This window comes from Chanodichthys erythropterus, chromosome 1 (assembly GCF_024489055.1).
Source record: "Chanodichthys erythropterus isolate Z2021 chromosome 1, ASM2448905v1, whole genome shotgun sequence".
NCBI classification, from domain to species: domain Eukaryota; kingdom Metazoa; phylum Chordata; class Actinopteri; order Cypriniformes; family Xenocyprididae; genus Chanodichthys; species Chanodichthys erythropterus.
In genome coordinates, this window is record NC_090221.1 from 25,026,329 (window position 1) to 25,052,003 (window position 25,675).

The 25,675-nt window shown below is 40.2% G+C and overlaps 2 protein-coding genes across 9 annotated transcripts in view; both read right to left on the bottom strand.

Moving 5' to 3' along the window:
* si:zfos-2326c3.2 (mitogen-activated protein kinase kinase kinase kinase 4) overlaps nt 1-6,291 on the bottom strand; it is a 106,701-nt gene extending 100,410 nt beyond the window's left edge. For 4 of the 8 annotated variants that reach the window (XR_010895575.1, XR_010895576.1, XM_067390800.1 and 1 more), the window contains exons 1-2: nt 6,085-6,282; nt 5,595-5,660 (exon numbers count right to left, since the gene is read on the bottom strand). Coding sequence is in view for 5 of the 8 variants with exons in the window: in XM_067390800.1 (XP_067246901.1) it covers nt 5,595-5,660; nt 6,085-6,141 (123 nt within the window). In the remaining 3 variants the exon portion in view is untranslated. Of the gene's footprint in view, nt 1-5,594; nt 5,661-6,084 lie in introns of all 8 variants that reach the window. The other 4 variants (XR_010895574.1, XM_067390784.1, XM_067390776.1 and 1 more) reach the window with 2 other exon arrangements.
* A 1,361-nt stretch (nt 6,292-7,652) lies between these two features.
* Nucleotides 7,653-25,675, bottom strand: part of il1rapl2 (interleukin 1 receptor accessory protein-like 2) — a 347,852-nt gene continuing 329,829 nt past the window's right edge. The window contains exons 11-13 of the mRNA XM_067402543.1: nt 19,052-19,056; nt 16,364-16,385; nt 7,653-8,338 (exon numbers count right to left, since the gene is read on the bottom strand). Coding sequence (XP_067258644.1) covers nt 7,653-8,338; nt 16,364-16,385; nt 19,052-19,056 — 713 coding nt within the window. The remainder of the gene's footprint in view (nt 8,339-16,363; nt 16,386-19,051; nt 19,057-25,675) is intronic.

The window sequence follows — 25,675 nt, forward strand, 5'->3', positions numbered from 1 at the left end:
TCCAACCAATGCCTCCACTCCTCGAGGGCAAGCTTGACGGCCAGGAGTTCTCGGTCACCGATGTCGTAGTTGACCTCCGCCGGGTTGAGCTTGCGGGAGAAGAAGGCGCATGGATGGAGCCTACTTGGTATCCCCTGCTGCTGTGAGAGGACCGCTCCCACTCCGGTGGTGGAGGCGTCCACTTCCACAACGAATGGGAGCTCTGGATTGGGGTGGACGAGGAGGGGAGCGGTGGTGAAGGCTCTCTTCAGTGTCTCGAAGGCGTTGGTGGCTTGCTGGGACCAGGACAGAGACTTGGGCTGATTACGGAGCAGGTTGGTAAGTGGACTGACAATGGAGCTGTAGTTTTTGATAAATCTGCGGTAGAAGTTGGAGAAACCTTGGAAGCGTTGGAGTTCTTTGATTGAAGATGGAGTGGGCCAGGACTGAATGGCGGAGACCTTCCCCTCGTCCATCCGGATGCCACTGTGATCTATGACGTACCCCAGGAACTGGACAGAGGGTTGGTGAAAGGAGCACTTTCCAGAATCGTCGTAGCCGTTGGAGGACCTCCGCAACGTGGTGGCGATGTTCGGCCAAGCTCCGGGAGTAGATGAGGATGTCATCGATGTATACCAGAACGAACTTGTGTAGGAACTCCCGGAGCACCTCATGTATAAAGTCCTGGAATACGGAGGGGGCGTTGACCAGGCCATACGGCATAACGAGATACTCGTAGTGTCCGGTGGGCGTGACAAAGGCGGTCTTCCACTCGTCCCCCTCGCGTATCCGGATGAGGTTGTAAGTGCTGCGGAGGTCCAACTTCGTGAACACAGTGGCACCACGGAGATGTTCCAGGGCCGCTGGGACGAGGGGAAGCGGGTAGCGGAATTTCACTGTGATTTTGTTGAGAGCACGGTAATCAATGCAGGGCCTCAAGCCTCCGTCTTTCTTAGCCACAAAAAAGAAGCTTGAAGCAGCAGGGGAAGTAGACGGGCGGATGTAACCTTGGTTGAGGGCCTCTTTGATGTATTCCTTACGTGGGTACGGAAGTGAGGTGGAACCTGACGTGTCTGTTACAATGACAGTATATGCAGTGTTTTTTCCGCATGGTATCAAGATGGTATTGAATATCGATACTTTTTAAAGGTATTCTAAGTTAGAAATTCCAGTATCGTGACAACACTAGTCACAGTGAAATATTAGGCTACGGTGATGGCAGTGCATGAAGTGTGTTTACATACTAGCCAGTATTTTAGATTATTACACAAGGTGAGCATTATGCCATAAAATAAATAAAATGACAGAAAAGGAGCATTTTTAGGTGGAACAGTGATAGCCTAGTTTTCTAACAGGTGGATTTATTTACGTTGTCAATATTGTGGCCAAATTATTTAAAAAATAAAACATTTGAAACTGCATTTAATATTTCAGTGATGTATTTTAACAGGTTTTAACAGCTGATTGTTTTTACAATTACGAAGTGAGACGATTGAACATGCTTCTCTCTCGCATGCGCAGACACGCTGGTTAGGCTACTGCTGGAAAAGGGAATTTTTGGGCATTTCACGGAAAGGATTCATAGTTGAGTGGTAGAGCATTGACCAAAAATGCCAGTGATGTGGGTTCAAATCCTGAACAAATACAGGCTTGTTGTTTTCTCTTTTTTTTCTTTTTTGATTAATGCAGAGAGATTTGTGTGTTTCCATGTTGTTCTAAAACACATTGTTATCATAATGTTTTTGGGATAATGTTTTTGGGATATATCGGTCAACCTCTACTTGAGCAGTGTGTTAGGATTGTCAACAATTGGCATTACCTAAAAACAAACTGCTGAGGAATGCGTCCCTGTCAGTAGAAACAAATGCGAGTGGAGCAGGGCATACAGAGCTTTTATTCACGTTTTTATTCTACAAGGCATTCAGTTCAGGAACAAAGGCTAAATAATTTGTTACAGTTTTTGTAATTGTTGTGGATGACACAAAGCGGCATAGTAAACATGTGTAATATGACGTATTTATTCCCTGAAACGATACACGAGAGCGACCCGGCACACTTCAGCAAGGGAGACAAAGAAACTGCTGAAAGAGATCCGTAAGAAAAAACATGACAGAATTGACAGTCAATGAATAAGCTTCGAAAAGTAGTCAATAAATAAGTGTACATTTCAAACATTTCATGTACATTTGAATCTTAAGCCATACAGTAAATCAACTGTAAAAACAACAGTTCAAATGTTGACGATAACAATATAAGGTTTATAAATTGATAATTCTCACATTTCATACACACACACACACACACACACATATATATATAATATACATACATCACGTGTATGGCCTATTCAATGTCACCGAAAGACTCAAGACAATGGGTTTTCATGTATGACATCACAATAAGGAAGAAAAGTCCGCAATTACGGTTTCATGTCAACTTGTATGTAGTAACAGTGAAAGCACACTATGCTAGGAAGTAAAGTGATTGGATGTGTGTTCATAAGTGAAAATAAATGATGAAACAAATTTGTGTGTAAGAAAGCTCTAAACACAGAACTAGCTGTGGAATTTTATATTTTGAATAAATATTTGAATGCTGAATGGTCATGAGAGTAGTGCAATAAATCATGTTATATTATGCTGCAAAAGCAGGTTCCTGGATTTGGGATGTGATTTTCCTAGGTTGAAAATGTTTTGACAACATAACAAATTACATAGTGTACCTTTACATTTAACTTTTTTCCCATTCAAAATTAACTACGTTTAAATAATTAGTCAATACATCCTCAATCCTTCTTCCAAAACATGTTTTTGATTAATTATGGTAAGCCTATTACAAACGTTTATTTTAGACCTGTCAGGATGGTTTTTATGGGAAATTGTATACATATGTCACTTACTCATCCGTGTCTTGTCCTATTCGTAAATAGAGAAAAGTTGCTCTATTTCCCCGTTTTAAACAAACACCGAACAGAGAAGAGTCTGCTGACAAAAAGAATCCAACAAAGCTCATAATAAAACCACAATCAACATTGGCTTGGCTTTTCGGAGATGGTGAGAACTGAGGGACTTAAATGTTGTAAAAGCGACTCGAAGATGGTGTTTTTATTACTCAGCGGGTGAGTGGGGTATTTTATTGAACAAATAAATTGCCATATGTAGCTCTCAGAGTTCAATGCTTAGCATTATCTATTGTGAAGGGTAATTTTCATCTGCACAGTAGTGCAGAGCCTAAGCACAACCAAAACAATGTTCTTCCACAAAATGCATGCATACTCTAAAAAAATGCTGGGTTGTTTTTTTTAACCTAAATGCTGGGTTCAGCCTGCTGGGTAATTTTATTGGGTTATTTTTATTATTTTTACCCATGTGCTGGGTCTCTCTGAAATGCTGGGTTATTTATTTTATTTTATTTTTTACCCAAATGCTGGGTTCAGCCTGATGGGTAATGTTATTGGGTTATTTTTAATATTTTTTTATCTTAGCTGCTCAAACTTTTTAATAGTAAACGAAGCAACCAGGGCTGAAACACGTGCAACATGGCTGTCAAATGTAACAACGTTGGCGTGCGCTCCACTGACTATAATAGGAGCGCTGTTGATCTAGTGCACTAGTTTTGGAGTAATTCATTATTGTAAAAGACTGACTTGCCATGGAATAAAAAAATATTGTAGATGAATTGTTCCTGTCCTATATGTATAGAGATTTTAGAGTGCATTTTTATTTATTTTAAATTAAAAACCAATATCAAATTTACATAACCAGCACCGATTAAAAAACAACCCAGCAAATGGGTTAATGTATAAAACCCAGCAAGCTTGGTAAAAAATAACCCAGCATATGTTCTGTCCAATATTTACCCAGCGCTGGGTTGTCAAATAACCCAAATTGGGTTGTTTATACACATTATTTTTAGACTGCAGTTTTTTTTTTTTTTTAACAGATCTATAACTACACTATGTACCTTTAAAGGTCCCGTTTTTCGTGTTTTTTTGAAGCTTTGATTGTGTTTAGTGTCCAATATAACATGTGTTCATGTTTCGTGTGTAAAAGAAAACACAGTATTTTTCACATAATTTACTTATCTGTATAACGCTGTTTCCACTGTCATAAAAACGGGCTGATGACTTCCTTGTTCTATGAAGTCCCTCCTTCAGAAATACGTAACAAGTTCTGATTGTGCCAGCGGTTCCTGTGTTGTGATTCTACAGCAGCTTAGCGCTCCTTGCCCGGAAAGGTCATGCCTCTTACCATAATGTGTGCTGCACATAGTTTTACATGTGGATTATTGTGGTGTTGTGCTGAATGAACACAAAAGACAATAATTCCCGAGAGACTGAACTCTTTTTAGCACTCACTCAGAAGAGTACCATACATAAACATAGTCCCCTCTTGTGGCCATTATGTGCACTGCAGTCCAACATTATTGCAGTAAGGATACCACAATTATAATTTTCGGGAACCGAGTTAAACATAAATTGTAACCATTGATCTCTAAGTACAGCGTCCCTGGGAAGGCCAAACAAAAGGTGATTTGACTGCAGGATGAAAATAACACCGTTTCGACGACATGGCGACAAACACACTCTACAAACGCAACTCTTGCTCTTCTCCATGGGAGCACAACAAGACCACACCCCCTTTTTTGTGTATTCCTGTGGGTGGAGGTTAGTCAAAAAACTGTTTTAGTGACGTCATTAAAGAAGGAAGTAGAGGGATGTAGTCCAAACTGGCCGTTTGATGTAGGCGACTTCTGTTAAATAAAATATCTCACTTGGCATTGAACTTTGAGCTTTAAAATTTTACAGATTTTATTTATACTCTAACAACAACATTACACACTAACTAAAGTTTGAAACATGGGATCACGAAGAACGGGACCTTTAACAAAATAATTGCAAATCTAAAAACCTTGAGAAATAACTTTTTAGATTAATCCATGTATCAGAGATCACTGACCAGCACTAGTATAGCAACATGAAAAAAGTTATGTGTGGTATATGGTACTTGATGCAGTATCACACAATTTCAATATCGAACCCTGAAATAAAAATACTAATCTGTGTACTTCCCATCAGAAGGGAACATCCAACAAGTTGTGCTGCTTTTACTGCAGTCTTTTTGAAGAATGGCAGAAAAAAGAGAAAAAAGTGTCCTGTTAGTTTCTGTTGCTCAAGATGATCCACTGTGGGACTATTGCTGTCAAGTGAATTGTGCAACTGTAACAGATCCACCCTGAGCTGAATCAAACACATATGTCTGTGTTACACATGCCACTGCACAGGATGTTTGGGCTTAGAACACACTTCTTTAAAGATGTGATATTTATGTGAAGCATGTTGTGGCCTTCGTGAGGAAGTGAGCTCCACCCAGAGAGTGTGTCAAAGACCAAAACCACACTTGCAGGTTTCATTAGCAAAAATTTCCCACAAAACTATTTATGTTACTAGTGCTACTCGTGGTCAGAGAGCTTTAAGAACAAAAGGCTGATCCACAACAACTGCAATGCTGCATTCTCTTGTACATTACTATCATGTTTCACTTACAAAATATGCGAGTTTGAACTTTCAAAAATAAAAAACAATCAAAGCAATGAAAAGAGACACCAGCACAAACCTTGTAAACCTGTCCATACGTCCCATTGCCGACCACCTCGATGAGCTCGAATATCCCTGCAGGATCCTGAAAAATTACATGGATTGACTGGTCATATTCAAAAGGCATCTCATTAGGTTTGAGACAATGATGAGGCTTACTCGATTTGAATAAAGCTATGATGTCCACACTGATATCTAGGTTGGCAGCTCGCCGTGATTTGAGACGCGGTCCATGTTTTCACTCTACTTAACACTCTGTGACAATTCTCAGATCATATACGACTGACAATGACAAGAGAAGAAAAAGTATACGCATATTTCCCAAGGTGTAAGTGAGTTTAAGGGCCACTCTAAACTTGAAATGGCATTTGAAGTACATTTAACACAAGTTATCGTTAATAACACAAGCGCTGAGAGAAACTTTTTACCAAGCCTCGACCAATCGCTACTGTTGAAAAGATGCAAAACTACAGGAATAAGATAATAAACACAGCAGCACTTGTACTTACCCGTAAAGAGGCGAGGTCAATGTTGCTCAGACTTGTTGTAGTGAAGTCTCTCGCCATTTTTTTGAGCTCGTCTATCAATATCAGTTTCTTAACTGATCATGGTTTAAGGAACAGTATGTCTGCCCATCTTCTGCGTGTTTAATCCTACTATAGCGAAGGCTTGGCTCATGAATAATTAATAACATAACGGAACTCTCGCCCAGCAGTTGGAACTGACTTGCTAATATTGGTAAGTGGGCGTTCACAACAGGCGCATTAACCAATATATCACAGTCCAACTTAGCTGCTAAATATTAATTAGCTCATGTTCCTAGACGCTCCCGGAAAGTTACAAAGAAACGTCAATCTGATCTAATTAATATTCATATGCTAGTCCTTTACGTTAGTAAGATTTGTCATTCCTCAGGACAAACACAGGAAACGCGGAACAGGAGTAGAAAGTGAAAAGCTGCCCCTTCCCCTGCTTAAAACATAACAAAGCTTCCCATCCCATCTCTATATATTAGAGCTTACTTTTGCTTTTTAAAACTGGCATAAGTTTTAGTAAAAACTTTTAATCAAAAATGCGCATTTTAAACATTCTGTCACCTTTGTCAGTTTTACAACATAAAACCCCCCACACATTTCTTCATTTTGTCCTGCAATTAAAAAGTCATCTCTCAGATTTTATTACTCATATTTATTTATTTTGGTGGTCTGATAACAATTATTTTTTGCAAGGTATTACAAATAATTTAAGCTACTTCAAAACTAAATACATGTGAATCAGACAAGCTAGGTTTGTGAATATTTGTTAAATAACAGCTCGGATATTTGTACTATTCCACATGTATCTGAAGAGTAAAATGGCATACAAGTCGTGAGTATACAAAATGAAATAATCGATTTTAGTTATCATCAATGTCTTTAAACTACAGTAAGAGAGCAAAATTGCATATAAATTCAATAAATTGATAATGAACATCAATCAATGTTAATAATAAAAACTGTTAAATCATTAACAGCACTGAAATGCTTAATTTATAGTACAGATACACTATATAAACAAGATGTATCGATCTATCTATCTATCTAAAGAACTCAATTCTGATGAAGGAAAAACAAAGCTGTATCAAACATACCTCCTCCTTACTAGCTACAAACAATATTAATGTGCTTATTAGATTTGAATAGTATTTATTTGCATAAATAGAATGTAATATTCTTCAAAGCTATGAGCTGATGTGTCTTTACATTATTGTGCTATAACAACCAAAGTGATAAAGTCAAATAAAACCTTTAATGTTGGTTCACTTAAAGATGCAGATGCAGCATTTCATGGAATAACTGTACATGGTATAATAACCTTAAAATTAAAGTAGGAAAACAATATCAGTAGCTCTTCATCTGTCTGAACAAAGTATGAAAACACTAAAGGTTGGAAGAATGCAAGATAAACCCTTCTGTTTCTTTTGCTTTTTTTTTTTCTCTTTAATCTTAATTAAATAAAATCATGCAGATAAAAAGGACGAAAAAATGATATAGACAAAGCTATGTCTCGGCCCGCTGGGCGATTGCTGCGAGGTGCTCTACCAGATATCACTAGAAAGTTCTTGTCCAGACAGCTGTACAAATGGGCTGTTCAAGTGAATATCTTTCTTGGTTTTCTCTATGTTATTTTGTGTCAGACGTCCATTCAGCAGTGGCATGGGCAAATTGCAGTACATGTGACGGCCGCTGAGCGTAGTTATAGCAGTGGTGGGCAGCTCGTATTCATAGTTGCGGCAGAAATGGCGCATTTCCAGGTGGCTGGGCTCATTATAGTCTGGTATTTCAACATGAGCCGGTGCTAGTGATGCCGAGGTTGCAGTCATGGCAACCGTAGGTACGGCCTGCAGGTCACCAAAGAGCCCTTGCTCGCCCGAGTCCATGACTTGCCGGCGGGACACAGCCTCTTTTTTCTTAGCTGGCATCTCGTACCGGACCTGCTTCCAGAACTTGGATTTCAGCTGGTTGCTTTTGGGGCCGTGCCACTTAATGAGCGACAGCACTCGGATGGTGTGTTTGAGGTCTTCTACTTCCTGGTAGTTGATGATGTTGCGGAGGTCTGAGCATTCAATCATAATCACCTTGATTTCGCCCGTCACCAGCATGCTGTGCAGCCGCGGCTCAAACTGGAAAATGCTCCACCCACGACGGGCCACAAACTCGGGGGTCAAGACGATAATAAGACGCCTGCTCTGCTCCACACTTCGGGCCAGATCGTCAATGTATGCTGGAGACACAGAGAAAGACAAATGACTATGGATGTCATGCACAAATGATATGCTCCAACAAAAAGAGATTCAAATAAATTGGGTGATTCAGAAAGAGCTTACAGTTTGTGCAAAGCAATATGACATGATCTGCAATGACAACTAAATTTAGGTTTTATTTAGGGGTTTGTCCTGTTCCATTTGTGCCATGTGATGGACATGAGTGATGATACCTCAAAAACCTCCAATTACAAATAATAATAATAATAATATATAAATAAATAAAATCTCAAGTCAGATATTGTAGAAAAGTTCTACAAGATCTTGCTATAAATTTCTGTCCGATGGACAAAGAAACAGGCAAAACAATATTGTAGAAGACACACCTAGACTTAAAAGAGGGACCTGAGCCATATCTGGGGGATACTGTGGGTGTTATGTTTCTGCCGGTGGGTGCCCACACTCCATACCAATTGGACTGCAAATACATTAACAACAGAGCATCTGGCTGGGCAAGGCTTAGCCTTCCCCTGGCCATGGGCTTGAGACTAGCGTGGAATTTTATTACTAAAACAGTGCCTGCTGCTGATTCTGACTGATTTTAGAGGGAAAAGCTGCCCATAACTGCTGGTCTAGGATTAGTTTTCTCCATAATAACAGCATAAAGGCGAAACACATTTGTCAAATGATCCAGTGTGCATCTGTGTTTGCACTCTGGAGAGTGTCAAAGGTTTCTGTTTGCAATGTGTTTTGCAGCGTTAAGAAATGTTGATATTCACAAACATATCTGTTGACTTCTTGAATGCAATGGCCAATCAGAGGTGTTTAAGTTAGCACTGAACAAAAACGGTGGCATTTTTTAGTGGTGAGTGTATTCTGAGTTCTGTGCTCACAAATCCGTTCATTATAACAAAGTGCAGACATAATGTAAATAAGAGATTCATTGTACAGCTTCATTCATTATAACAGAACTTTGTGAGATCGAAGAGTGTAGAGTGATAGCTTTAGTGATTATAAAGGGACTGTTTTTTGTGTGCTTTCTACCATGCCAAATCCCACGTACAGTATGCTTGCTTTTCTGTTAAAAGTAACAGTGGTTTGTGAACAATTTAATAACAAATAATTTATTGGAAGCTTCTAATGTATAGACTTGTCTTGTGTAGAGTTGTCTAACAATCTATTGTGTAGGTTGTGTGGTGTGACATGTAAATCGAAACTTAAAAGGAAAAGTATGGGGGGTGCTCGCGGACGCTGGAGAAGATGGCCGCCTAATTTGTAGCTCCGCTCCTGATTGTTTAATAATTTGCTACCCTCTTCGATATAAGTTTAAGAATCTCCTAATTTAAAAGCTCAATACACGGCTAACATGTCCGAGACTCAAGATCCAAAGGACTTTCCACTTTTTGCAACTTCACGGTCACAGAAAAAGAAGAAACAAACTGCGTCAGCAGAAACATCCTCATCTTCAACGGAACTGACCCAGTTTTGAACGAAATACGAGTGCTTAGCACCCGGTTGGGAAACATTGATGGTCGTTTTGACACTATCGAAAATCGTCTTGATGATATATCGACCTCGGTTTCTGCAATTCACGAGACTTTATCCAACTTATCACAAAGAGTGTCTTCGAGTGAAACCCGCCTAATGGAAGCTGAAAACAGAATCTCCACCAGGACCACCACAGAAGACGCTCTGAGGGCCCGCGAGGGTGAACTCTCTGCTATGACGAAAACGGTGAATCAACTTCAAGCTAAAGTGGATGAACTAGAAAACCGAGGAAGACGTAAGAATCTGCGAATTGTCGGTTTACCCGAAAAAGCTGAGGGCTCAACTCCCCTTCCTCAATTCCTAAGGGAAATGATACTGAAATGGCTCGACCTCTCTTTTGATTTCAGGCTTGAAATTGAGAGAGCCCACCGATCGCTTGCACCTGCTCCAGGAGTTAATGATCCGCCACGAAGCGTACTCGTCAGATTTCTGCGCTACGCGGACAGAGAACGCATTCTACAGGCAGCACTGAAAAAAACGGCAAATTATTCACGAGAGCAAGCAGATACGCTTCTTTCAAGATCTCTCAGTGGATGTCATGAGGAAACGCAGGGAATTCGACGCTGTGAAGAAGATCTTAGTCGATCGCAAAATGTTCAGAGGATTCGCGTACCTGGCCAAGCTGCGTTGTCTTCATGATTCAGAGCTTCGCACGTTCAGTACTCCGGCCGCGGTGGAGGAGTTCATAGAGACTTTGCAAGATAAGTGATAAAGAGATTCTTATAATACTCTCATCTTTATCATATTCTGAGGGGTAGTGACTTTAATTTTCCCGGGTTCTCATATGCTATGTATTTGATTTTATTCTGTTTGGAATGACGGACTGTGCTAGTTCATTTGTTGGACTTTACGGACATATTTTCCGTCATTTTTTTTTCTTTCTCTTGTATGAGACCTCCGAGATAATGATGTTTAAACTGTTGATTTACTGGAGCGGTTTAACCTTGCGCTTCTCAAAATGGGTATGATTCTGAACCTTATGTTGGTAGCAGGTATAATTTTTTTTTACTTGAGTCCAACAGGGTACAGAGACCTGGGTTTAGGGGTACTTAGTTGGCCCTGTCAGTTGGGGACAGAGCCGAGGGTTGGAGAGAGGGAGGTGTTTTATTGTTATTTGTTCTTTGAGCTTAAAAATTTGCCCATCAGATACATTTGTTTCATCTTTTTGTTAAAAACTACATTAACAGTTTCTTACTTGGTCACACATTGTTATAATGCAGAGTTCAACTAGATTCATAACATGGAATGTTAAAGGATTAGGGCATGTGGTAAAAAGGAAAAAAAATCTGACTTCTCTAAAAAAGGAAAAAGTAACAGTTGCCATGCTTCAAGAAACTCATCTATCAGATAGCGAACATCTGAAATTAAACCGAGATTGGGTGGGTCAAGTGTATTATTCTTCATGCACAGTTAACCCTAGGAAAAGAGGAACGGTTATTTTAATCAGTAAACATTTGCCATTTATTTTTGAAAATTAAATCAGAGATCCAGAAGGTAGATTTATTTTGGTTACAGGCCACTTATTTGGTCAGTGTGAGATTCTAGAAACATCCTTGTGCCGTCTCTTTTCATCATGTGATCTTTCTCTGTAAGATATGCAGGCCTCACGATAGACCTTATATTCCTTTTATGTACTTCAGTCACTGAACTGCTAGTTTCACTTCTTATATTCTAATTATATAATGCAACTCTGGACAATAAAGTGTGTGCCATGATTGAACTGCACTTTATGTGTCTGTCTAGTCATTGGTACCCAGGTATACCTGCTTTTCTGTGCTACATCGCTCAACCTGAAAGATCTTCTTAAAATACTTGATCTCTAAATTATTTTATCTGACAGTTTGGGGGCTCGTCCACGAAACGGGGGGGATTCTCCCTGTGAGCTGGGAAAAGAGAAAAATGCGCCGGGGATCGAAGGACCTACGGAAAAGGGGGTAAGTGTTTTTGGATATTTCTTAAATGAAGTATGCACTTACCCCTGTAGGATCCTATTGTAACATCTCGTGGAAATACGAGAGGATTTTTTTGTAATCACTAGTAGCTAGTGGAATATATCCATTGTTGTTACACTACGGCTGGCAACAGTAGTTTTATTTAACTATTAGCGTAACAGTGATTGGGTTGAATCACCAGATGTTAGTGGACTATCAGTTCCATTGTTGTGACACTACTAGGGATGTCCAGATCCGATCACATGATCGGAAATCGGGCCCGATCATGTGGTTTCAGACTCGATCGGAATCGGACATTACCTCCCGATCAGGACTCGGATATATATGTATTAGGGGTGCAACGGTTCTCTGTAAAAAATCGAACCATACGGTTCTCCACTTACGGACCGCACTTGCACTGCGGTCCATCTCGAATGACGACGCATCTATTGGTTAATATGGTTTGTTTAAAATAGCAACGTGGAATACAGACAGAGTTCAGATAATGTATGTTTTAGTCGATGGATGCGCAAAACGTTACAACAACGATAATCAGAAAGCGTGGACAAAACAGTCACTCTTTGTAAACTGCGAGTGCCGTCTGCTCTAATGTCCAGTCATTTACGCCGTCATCACCCGGGTGTTGACACACGTTGCACACGTTGCTGTCTGTATTTAAACTAACTCGTTTAAGCCTTGCTGATTTAAACCTTAAAGAACAAGACGCGAAAGAGAACTCGCACGCGCTGTGAGAAGATTTCTGTGCGCTCATCCGAAGCGCGCACACGCTTATTCCAGTCAGCGCGCAAATACTGAGTTCTCTTTCACGCCTTGCGCTTCGGCGGCCACATTCATACAAAAATTATGTCAACATGCCCGTCCTAGCGAGTATCCTAGCAAACATAGTCGGTTATGTCTTAAGTGAACGTATATTAGCCGAGAAAGACAGCGCATGTGGAACAGTAGGCTATATGTACTGGATCGTGCATGTCTTAAAGGGAAAACAACTATTCCTGCTGCCTGTATTTAATGTTAAATCAAACAACAAATAACAAAGAAATTACTCACTGCTCTTGACTGAATAGTTTTTGTAACTTCAATAATGATTAATCTTTATTTATTTTATACAGTAAAGATAATATGCAGTGATATTTTATATTTGATTACTATTTGAAAACCGAATACCTGAAAAACCTGAAAAGCACTGTTCCTGGATCTGTTTTTTTGCTCTTCTTTATTCTTTTTTATGTAGGCTATTAAGTATCGGATCAGGACTCGGTATCGGCAGATACTCAAAATCAAATGACTCGGACTCGGACTCGAGGGCAAAAAAACGTGATCGGGACATCCCTAGACACTACGGCTGGCAACAGTAGCTTTGATTGATTTGGGGTGGTTGGAAGTGCAGTACTGATCACACTGTACTTTGGATCACGGCAGCGTATACTAATTTGCAGAAAAAAAAAGAAAAAAGTTTTAATATTTTGATATTGATGAAAATGATTTCAATTGTTAATGCATGTTGCTATATTGTGACATAAAAAAAAAGGTGTTCTAGGGACTACCCAAATTCAGTTTGGCGGGAGCCGGACTAATTTGGCGAGAGCCCAAAATTAGCTGAAAACACCCAAAAAAAAGAAGGTGACATAGAGGCGATCAGGACGAAAAGTCTTGTGTGAGCCTAACATAGGACCATCACCCACGTCACAATACGATGCATGTACGGCAATTGAGGTTGGGAAATTGAGTACAGAAAAATTTGTGTACGCTACTAACACTGAAATCAATTACTAACACTGAAGTGGAAGATGGGGGGTTCGGTCTCTAGACCACTACCTAATGAAATGCCAGTTGAATTCATGTTTAGAAACAATCAGGGATTTTACATTGAACCCTATGTCAGTAATATGGCAGGGTGGTCAGAACAAATTAAACCACAAATTGAAGTATCATACCCCCGAGAGGGTTCGTTTACAGAAGAAAATATGCAATTGGCTAAACATTTAGTGAAGCAGGGATGGGGGGACCCGCAATGGGATTATGATTATATGACAAAAAGTTTTAATGTCTGGAAAGAAATAAAGAAAATTTGGGATGAGGGGCCAGAAAAGAAACAGATAGCTGCTTATGTAGCCCAGAAAAAGGCACTCGTAGCAGAAAAACCCCACCCTACTGTATGGGTATTGAACCATCTGCACCTTCTGTGATAAAACCAAAAAGTTGCAGAATGATTCGAAAGTTGTAAAAAGGGGAAGCGAAACTGAGGCGCCCAGCCTGAACGCAATGGTATGGCTAAGAGCTGGAAATGCGATATCTGTGACGCCACTAAAAATGTCTGATATGGAGTCACTATGTAAAAGCCTGCCTTCTCCTCAGAACCCTGGTAAATTCGTGACTGTTCTGCAAACGCATACAAAATATGCTCACCTTACAGGGGCAGATTACAGAGCAGATTACCTTACGTTGGAAGGACATGTCACTGAGACATTGTTAATCGATGAATGTCCAACATTGAAACGTGAAAATGATAAACCAACAGGCTCAGGTACAGCTGCCTCACCCCATGTTTATTACTGGGAAGAGCCTGAAAACCGTAATACCTTTTTTAAGGAACTGAGACCTTTCTTAGTCAAACGCATCGGTGCAAAACAGACACCTCAAGGGATAGTGCATGACCAAAAAGCAGAAGTAAAACCACCCTTGACCCAGCAAGGAAACTCAGCAGTAGTCTGCTATTACTGTAGGTGAGAAGGTCATATACGCCGTGATTGTAGGAAATTAAAAGGTCACCAAAGGAGGAAGCAATGGGTGAAGCCACAGCAACAGAGAAATAAACCACCATTAGCCACGTATCCCACTACAGAGCATGATAACCAACAACAAGGGAGCCAGAGTTCCCCAGTCTGAGTCAGTTCCGACTTATCAATGATGACCCTAACATTTTCAAATCATAGTGAAGATTTAGCTTATATTACATTGATGGTGCATGGTCAGCCACAAACGTTCCTTTTGGATTCGGGAGCAGATGTGACATCAGTGACCTCTGCACATTATGAGGGTCCAATCTCTAATCAAGTAGTTATCTCTGTGGGTATATCAGGAACTGACATTGCATGTCCCATAACACCTCTTGTAGAAGTAAGAGCTCCTGGATTTAAACCATTTTTTCATAAATTTACAATTATAACAGGAACTCTAATTAATTTATTGGGGTATGATATGCATAAATTGAACATGGATATTAAATTTACTGATAAACAAGTTGTGTTTTCCTTCCAGTCCAGTTTGCAGGTCTCAGTGAATCCTTTGCCTACATGGGAGAAGCCCAGTGAACCACAGCCTGACACACCTCAGATGGTACATCACATGATTAACCCATCATTGTGGTCACAATACAATGACAACACAGGTTTCATAGACATATATATAAAGCTTATAAAGCTAAATTGAAGACTAACAAACCAGTCTATATTAAACAATATCCTTTGTCTACAGATACGGAACATGGTATCAAACCATTAATTGTTAATTTCATCCAGCAGGGTGTCCTCGTACCAATACATTCGCCGTACAACACGCCTGTGAATCCAGTGGTCAAGGCCGATGGAAAAACTTGGCAATTGACCCAGGACTTAAGGGCTATAAATCAGTTGATAACACCGTTGGCACCGATCGTCCCTGACGTTCCAACTGTTAACTCTATCCCGTGTACGCACAAATATTTCACGGTTATTGATTTTTGCGCAGCATTCTTCTCTGTACCTGTACATCCAGATACTCAGCCCATTTTAGCTTTTACGTTTCAGGGTAAACAGATGTCGTGGACATGTCTTGCTCAGGGGTCCATTGATTCACCCGCCGTTTTCTCGGCAGCAGTGCAAAGAACATTGGCTAAAATGACTGATTTGCCTTCTACAGTTTGTGTGCTTCAATACGCAGATGACATCCTGGTTTCCGGGGAGACAAAAGAGGACTGTGAAAAGGCCTCCATCATCTTCTGCAATGTGCTCGCCCATCTGGATTGAAAGCCTCGAGAGACAAGCTTCAGTGGGTCCAGTCTAAAGTGACATACTTGGGACACATAATAATGCCAGGTTTGAGAGCGATCTCATATGATAGGGTCCAGATGATCAGAAAAATGAAGTCCCCTCGAACTGTACAGCAGCTTCAAAGTTTTCTGGGGTTAGCGAACTATTGTAGATCCTGGATACCTGATTGTGCCATACATGATAGGCATTTGCGAAACCTGATTGACCACAAAGCTCCCCCAAGTACTTTTTTGAAATGGACTGATGAGGCAGAGTTACATTTTACTGCCTTGAAACAAGCCATCACTACGGCACCCGCATTGGGCCTTCCAGACTATTCTCGAGATTTTCATTTGCATGTCCGAGAGGCGGAAGGGGTGGCTCTTGGCGTCCTGTTGCAACAGCATGGCTCCACGTATAGACCATTAGCATACCTATCTAAGAAACTAGATAATATAGCTTCAGGTATGCCGGCATGTCTTCTGGTTGTACAGATGGCAGAAAGAATGGTTTTATCGCATCCACTGATCCTTTATACCGCTCATCAGGTAGGAGCTATCCTACACAATATGCAAACACAGCATATGATAATGCAACGATGCTCAGGCCATAAGGCAATCCTGCTGGCTACCAAAAACCTCACTATTAAGCAAACAGCATCCATCAACCCTGCGCTATTAGGCGTTCTAGGTATGGCTGGCATGGTAGATAATGCGACAGATCATGACTGTATCATTGAATTGCCTTCCTCATGTTCTTCCAGGGCCGATCTTTCGGATACGCCCCTGGATGGGGGGGAGAATATTTATATTGATGGGTCATGTTCAAAACCTTCTGATGGCGTCTACCTTTGTGGCTATGCTGTGGTGTCAGACACTGGAGAGGTAATAGAGGCTTTTGCCTTGGATTATAATTCAGTCCAAGCTGCTGAATTAGTAGCGTTAACTCGAGCATCTGAACTGATGGCAGGAAAATGTGTAACTATTCACACTGATTCGAAGTATGCATGGGGGGTGGTGCATAATTTTGCTAAAACATGGGAAGCTAGAGACTTTAAAACAGCAGATGGCAAACCCATAGCACACTCTAACCTAATAGGACAATTGACTAAGGCAGTACAGTTACCCTCCGAAGTGGCCATAGTAAAGGTTAAAAGGTCAAGCACCAGGGGATGATGAATAAGATGCAGAAACAGAAACGCAGATGAAGCCGCTAAGGAAGCGGCAAAGACCCAAATCAAATAGACATTTGTTGTGGGTAACCAGAGTCAGGTAACTATGACTACTCATATAACGAATATACCTAACATTGACATTAAGATCCTGCAGAGTCAACCAACATAGGCTGACTTGGAGCATTGGGGAAAACATGGATGTGCCTCAGATAAAGATGGGATCTTGAGAGATGAAAAGGGAAGAATAGCACTTCTGAATTTAGGATTAATAATCCTTATCAGGCACTACCAAGGCTTGTCACACATAAGCTGTGCAAAAGTAGTACAGGTAATCAATCAATTATATTGTATCGCAGATGTACACAAAATGGCGAAGCTCGTTTTAGATGCATGTCTTACATGTGCAAAAGTAAAACCGCACAGACCAGATAAACATGACACACTGCCGCATCCGCAAACACTGTTTCAGAATCTGCAGATTGATTTTGCGCACATGCCGCCAATAGTACTTTGAAATACCTTTTGGTAATTGTGGATAGATTTTCAAAGTGGCCAGAAGCATTCCTATGTCCGAAAGAGGATGCTAAGTCTGTGGTAAAGATTCTAACCAAAGAAATTATTCCTTGATTTGGTATACCTACCACTATTGAAAGTGATAATGGGACGCCATTCGCGTCTAGGGTAACACAGCTCTTGGCCAAAGCATTGTCGATTGATTGGCATTTCAACACACCCTTCCACATTGTCAGTCATTGTCTGATGTGGAACAACTTAACCAAAACCCTCAAGAGAAGGCTCACAAAAGCCTCCATAGATACCAGAAAGAAATGGCTAGATTTGCTACCCATGGTGTTGACAGAAATAAGAATGACCATCTTCCACTACTAAATTATCGCTGTTTGAAATAATAATGGGTAGACCTTTCCTGACCCCATGGGTCAAAGGTCACGCAGGCATTACTTCCCTAGGTGATCTGGAGCTGATACAGGAGGACTACGTAACTTCCCTCATCAAGAAACTGAATTCTGTATATGCTGATGTTTTTCTGTGTGTTCCTCTCCCCTTAGAAAAGCCTACTTACCCCTTTGTTCCAGGACAGAGTATGCTGATCAAAAGCCTGAAACTGACAAAGGTGGGAGAACCGAAGTATCTTGGACCAGCTACAATGATCGCCAAAACGAGGACAGGAGTTCTGACAGATTACTAACCACAGTGGATAAACGCTTCGAGAATAAAGCACTGTCCTACAGGAGAGCAGGCAAGCTCCAATTCAGAATAGAATCTCAAATGGGGATTCACCTTACTGCATAACAGGAAGGAGCAAAACACTGATTAAGCTGAGGAAGGAACTACCTCTAATAGTGAGGTGGGGGTTATCCAAAGCCAGAAGATAGGTGGCCCATTGAGCCAAACAGTGTTAACTCCTTACACACCTCTGTATGCACTAAGGGCCAAATTTTATTAATGGATATACCACCTCTAGAGTTTTACAGTGTTCAGTTGCAGAAGCTGTTGCAGCATTCAGCAAAAATATTGTTCAGTTAGCTAAGCGCTCCCTAGAGGAAGAACCAAGATTGGAAGAGATCATTTTTGAGAGACCATATTCAAACAGAATCATGTTTTCCTGTTCACAACAAAGTATGGAAACTTCAAAGTGTTTAAAAAAGGATATATGTGTAATATATGTGTATGTGTGTGTATATCTACAATAATCAGATCTTATGTGCACAATGATGTTCCATAGGTAAGACATTCTGTCTTAAAGTGGCCATTGTGAGATTCTAGAAACATCCTTGTGCCGTCTCTTTTCATCATGTGATCTTTCTCTGTAAGATATGCAGGCCTCACGATAGACCTTATATTCCTTTTATGTACTTCAGTCACTGAACTGCTAGTTTCACTTCTTATATTCTAATTATATAATGCAACTCTGGACAATAAAGTGTGTGCCATGATTGAACTGCACTTTATGTGTCTGTCTAGTCATTGGTACCCAGGTATACCTGCTTTTCTGTGCTACATCGCTCAACCTGAAAGATCTTCTTAAAATACTTGATCTCCAAATTATTTTATCTTACAGTCAGCATATTACAATATTGAATGTTTACGCACACAATGAAGATTCTCCCAAATTCATATCCAAAATAATTTTGTTATTCAATGAGCACTGCAAAGGTCTAGGAATCTGTGCTGGTGACTTTAACTGTGTGATGGATGAGAGATTGGACAAATCTTCATCTGGCACTATAGTCAATCCCAGATCCTCTTTGGTTCTTAAAAAACTATGCAAAGAGACTGGTTTAATTGATTGCTGGAGAGAAATGAACCCTCTTACAAGAGACTATACATTTTATTCCAATCCTCATGGTTCATATTCAAGAATTGATTATATCTTTATTCCAAATACCTTTTTTAATTTTATATCTTTTAGCAAAATTGGTTCAATTGCCATTTCAGATCATGCTCCGGTTCAGATAGATATTACATTAGGGACCCCACCAACAAAGAGTAAGATATGGAAACTAAATTCATCTTTCCTATCGGACCCAAAATTTTGCAATGTTGTAAAGGATTCAATACAAAATTAAAAAAATTATTGGTCAGATAATAAAAACTCGCCCGTCTCCCCTGCTGTAATGTGGGATGCAGCCAAAGCTACTATTCGGGGATACATTATCTCTTATGCTGCTGCACACAAGAAAGCCCTGATAGCTAAGCGGCAAGAATTAGAAAAGGCGGTTAAAAGACAAGAACGTCTGCATAATACAACTCCCACTCAAACTAATTGGTCTGCTTTATGCCATGCTTGGGTTAAACTCAATCTCGATCACACCAATCATATTAAAAAAACAACAATCCGAGAAAACAATTAAGTCTCTAAAGATGCCAGATGATATCACAACATATGATCCTACAGTGATAAGCAATAAATTTCGATCCTATTATGAATCAATATATTGTTCACAAAATAGTGCTTCACAACTAGAATTTCAAACTTTTTTTAATAATATTTCTCTCGCAATTATTTCGGATGAAGACAGAGATTACCTTAACTCGCCTATAACTTCAGAAGAGGTCCTGGCAGCAATACAGTTAATGCCATCTAATAAGTCGCCAGGACCTGACGGTTTTCCTCCGGAGTTTTACAAATCATTTTAGACCAAGGTATAATTCCTGAAACATGGAAATCAGCAAATATCTGCGTAATACTTAAGAAAGATAAAAATCCAGAAGATTGCGCATCATACAGACCAATAAGTCTACTTAATACAGATTCTAAAATACTAGCAAAAGTTCTCACACGTAGATTAGAGAGCATATTACCTAAGTTAGTTAAACCAGACCAAACAGGGTTTGTAAAATTACGTTACGGTACCGATAACATACGCCGGCTTCTGAACGTTATAAATTCTGTTCAAAATGAGGGACGCCCTGCACTTGTTCTCTCCCTTGATGCAGAGACAGGGTCGAATGGGACTTTTTGTTTACTACTCTCAGAAAATTCAACCTAGGAGATAATTTCATCAGGTGGATCCAGCTGCTTTACTCTGATCCTAAGGCCACAGTGGTTACAAACGGTCTCATTTCGACTCCATTCTGCATAGGGAGGGGCACAAGGCAGGGTTGCCCTCTCTCACCTTTACTTTTCGCTTTAGTCATTGAACCTTTAGCAGAGCTCATTAGACAGAGCAAAAATTTCCATGGAATTACAGTGGGAGGAGAAGACCATCGAGCATCACTTTACGCCGATGATGTACTAATATTTATGTCTACCCCAGAACAATCTATTCCAGTATTACTGGAATGTATTTCTTATTACAGTAGTCTCTCTGGCTATAAAATAAATCTTTCTAAGTCCACTGCATTACCTTTAAATATCCCTTCTTTAGAACATCTGAAGTTAATCTCCCCTTTCCAGATATCATAGAAAGGCTTTAGATTTCTTGGCATTTTTGTCACAGCTTCACTTAATGAACTTATAAACAACAACTACACTCCTCTTATAGAGAAAATTAAGGCTAATTTGAAAACATGGTCTTTACTCCCAATTTCATTTCTGGGGAGAATAAATGAAAATAATAAAAATGAATGTCCTTCCCAAGCTTTTGTATTTATTTCAGTCTATACCTAGTTATTTATCAAGTTCTTTTTTCAAAGACCTCAATAAACACCTTTCAAAGTTTATTTGGAATAATAAAATGCCACGAATTAAACTTTCCAAACTAATGAAACCAAAAGATAAGGGTGGGATAGACTTGCCAAATCTTCAGTTATATTATTGGGCAGCCCAGATAAAAAATATGACTAGTTGGTGCAGTGAGAGGACCAATTCTATCTGGTATAATATGGAAGCTTCAGTTTGCGCCCCACTATCAATCAGGCTTTTACCATTTGTTAAGAACTACACCAAGCTAAAAAACATTTCAGAACATTTTACCATATCAAACACTCTTCGAGCTTGGAGAGACATTAAGACATACTTACTTTCAGTTAAGGCATTTCTTAAAAGCAAAAATAGATAAAGAAGAATTGAGAATGGAAACAACAGAGATTGAAGACCTTTTATTGAATTCAATCAGTTTAAAGAGATTGATATCAAGGACATATAACATCTTGTCTAGTAATTGCACCTCTGCCTTATTGGGACTGAAGGGTGTCTGGGAAAAGGATATTGGTCAAACTATCGAAGAGAATGAATGGGTTGTTATATGCAATAATGTATACCCAAAATGTACTTCTCTGGGGATCCATGAGCTCAACTTTAAATTTTTTAATAGGATATATCTCACCCCGATGCGTATTAAGAGGATGTTTAGCAATGCTACAGGCCTATGTTTCAAATGTAAAAAAGATAAAGGTACATTCATTCATTGTTTTTGGTTCTGCAACAAATTTTTGCCATACTGGAAGAAAATACAGCGTAATTAAAGATCTTCTTGGACAGAACTTTGATATGACCCCAGCTTTGTATTTATTGAATTTTAATGTGAATAATCTGTTTAAAAAAGATGCAATACAATTATTCATTGTCTTGGTATATTTAGCTAAAAAATGTATTTTGTTATCTTTGGTCTGCATCACAAGCTCCTTCCTTTAAAATGTGGATATCACAGATTGCAACTTGGTTGCCACTTGAAAAACTCACCCACAATAAACACCAAAAATCAGAAAAATTCTGGCAGATATGGTCTCCCCTTTGGGAATACATAAAAGAGCTCTCTTGATGAACATACAGAACTGTTTTTAACTTTCTTTAATTTTCTTTTTATTTCCTATGTAAAGACTGCTCTAAAATACTGTGACCTTTTTGTTTTGTTTTTTTTTTGTGTTGTGTTTACATTTGAATACATCCTTTTTTCTTATTTTTCTTATTTTTTAACTTGTGACTCTTGATTTCGTACAATCTGTAACATGTATATATATATATATATATATATATATATATATATATGTTGTGATACTGTTAATTTTATGTTGATAATATGGGCAAACAATAAAAAAAAAAACAATGACCTACATTCAGTGGTTAAATCTTCAAAAAAAAAAAAAAAAAAAAAAAAAAAAAGGAAAAGTACTTGTTTTTAAAGGGGAAGTGCATCTCACTAGTCTTACCCTGGAGTTGGTTCACTCCACCTATGATTACCAACCAAACTAAAACACACATTCCCAGATCTCAATCATTTTTTTTTTTTATTGGATAAAATGAATGGCGAATATATTGTGTTTCTCCTTGGGTGCTTGAGGCCCTAAGCACCCACGGGATTGGCACCTATGGGAGGTAAGCAACCACCTACAGTAGCAAACATCCAGAACATCTTAGCAGCTGGTGGGCAATGTGCTAAAACACCATACTGCATAGAAATGCCCCAGCAATCGCCTGGACACTCTAGTAACTGCATAGCAGCACACAATCAATCAACCCCCCCCCAAAGTACTGTATTAAAATGCATTGATCTATTTTTAAGGAGTCATAAAATTAAAAATTGTTACAGTGATACTACTGTCCTGACATCATAAAAGAAAAAGGCCTTGAGAAAACTTTAGTAGATTAGTAAGAAAACTATGGAAGCTTGTTTCCGCCACGGAATAAAACAATTTAAAAGATATTTGTGACTTTTTATCTCACAATTCAGGCTTTTTTTCTCACAATTATAATTAGACTATAACAAAGTCCCTTTAAGAACAAGTCATTTCACTCAATGGCCATCTTTGAAACGCCTCTCAGGCATTCAAGTGCAGCTCTTATATCTTTGAATGGGGAAACATCAAATTCTCCAAAACTGTTTGCCAAGCTTTTGATTAAATTTCATATTTGAAATCACCAATGAAATCTGACAACTGTCTCATAAATTTTGTTTCTTAATGCTCAAATCATGATAAAAAAAAAACTATTTTTCAGGCTGGATCAAGCTTATGTGCAACCCTAAATGCACGTCTCTTGTGCCTCATTTCGGAGGGGCTGACTGTTTCTATAGGACCCGGAGCTTCTAACGGCCGCTGCAGTGACGCAATGACTTTACCAATCGGCGACTGGCTCTTATTTAGAAGGCGTCCCGCCATATTGCGCATTGCACTTTCTCCCATTCAAAGCAATACGCGTGATGTGTCTTGTTTTATTGTATAGTCTTTAACTATAATTTCATGATATTTGAAACTTCTGCATGTGTAAAATGTTATTGAAGCGTTAAAGTCCCCATGAAATCAAAATGTAAGTTTTTTTGGCTTTTAGTATGAATATGTTAGTCTTACTGTTATCTATAGGCTGGTGTGCTCCAAAACAATGGCAAAATTCATATTTAGAAGATATAAGCATTCAAAGCTTAAAGTCTTCTGTCCAATATGAATCAACGATTTTGATGACATCACCCTGCACTTCAGCTTATCATCAGATGTTTTGTCCAATCAAATGCTCTCTAGAATCTAAATCATCCTGCCCCCTACATTATAAATAGACGCTGAAGCTGCGGCTAAAATCGGTCACTTGTTCACACAATTACAATTTTCTACATGGTGAATGGCACAAAGTGCACTATGTAGGGGCTCACAAGATCACATGTACATGAAATCAAATACAGTAATTTATGCATATTTTGAATGTTGTCCGGGGGAGGGCTCCGAGCTGATTCGTTTATTACCTGAATGTGCTCCTTCCGAACTTTGTTAACTCCCTCGGGTCAGCGGTCACGCCGGCGATACCATCTCGGTTTTTTTCTTACCAGTGTGAAAGAGACTCAAAATACTCCGTCATTGTTGCACATACAATTAAGAGTTATATACACCATTTTAATCTGTGGAATATCTTCTTTTATTTGTGTACACTCAGAGTAAAAACAAAATGTTGTGCTTTTTGCAAAATAAAGAAAACTACCATGATGTGTGATCTGTTGTCTCCCTCTGAATGTGTCACGATCTGTAGTGTGAGTGCCCTATCTGCCACTTGAGGGCACTCCATCCTGGACTCTTTCACCCATTGACTACACTACCCATAACGCACTGCCGGACTCATTATCCCTTTATCACTTCATTACCACCAGCTGTCATGTATCATTTAATCAGTGTCTGTCTATTTATACCCTGTCTGTTTCTGTTCACTTCCTGGAGTTTTCAGTTCACATTCCCCGGTCTGTGTTGTTTCCTGTTCCCGTGTTTTGTTTTTGTTTTTGTTGGACTGATCCCTGGCTTTTGACCCATGCTTGTTGTGGACTACGATTTTGGATTTCCCTAATAAATTACCTGCAATTGGATCTGTCTCTCGTCTCCGTGTTTGCAACCGTGACAGAAAACTCCAGCATGCAAGGATCCAGCAGTGTGGGGTTCCGTATCCTTCCTCCAGCCAATACCAGGGAGCGTTTGGATCAACTGCGGGCGGTGAGGGCTCTATGCCAAGAGGGATGGGAGGTAGGATGCTTCGCCAAAGTCTTTTGGACGATGGCGGTGGGGCTGGGGTACAATGATGCGGCTTTGAAGGATTTCTTTAATTGCTGCCTTGACGATCCTCTGCCTCAATGTGAGATGGAAGGGATACGGATTTTAGACTTCTGGAGATTCGCCGCATATCTCCGCCATCGGAGAGAATGGACCTCACCGAGTCAACCAGGCAGTGTGCATGCTCCAGCCCGGGAATCCGATTCAGAAGGCACAGGGGAGGTGGGCACTGAGCCTCAGCTTCACCCTGGTAAAGGGAGGAGGAGGAGGAGAAGGAAGTCTCCAGCCAGTGAGCCCGCTCCAGCCAGTGAGTCCACTCCAGAGCCCGCTCCAGCCAGTGAGTCCACTCCAGAGCCCGCTCCAGCCAGTGAGTCCACTCCAGAGCCCGCTCCAGCCAGTGAGTTCACTCCAGAGCCCGCTCCAGCCAGTGAGTCCACTCCAGAGCCCGCTCCAGCCAGTGAGTCCACTCCAGAGCCCGCTCCAGCCAGTGAGTCCACTCCAGAGCCCGCTCCAGCCAGTGAGTCCACTCCAGAGCCCGCTCCAGCCAGTGAGTCCACTCCAGAGCCCGCTCCAGCCAGTGAGTCCGCTCCAGTACGGCATGCTCTCCCTATCAGTCCGGTGATGGCCAAGAGGGCTGTCCTCACGTTCTATGTTTTGGCGGTCTTGCGTGCCTGGAGGATGCTCTACGAACAGCCTCAGCCTGAGCCCGCTGCCGTCCCAGAGCAGCCCCAGCCTGAGCCCGCTGCCGTC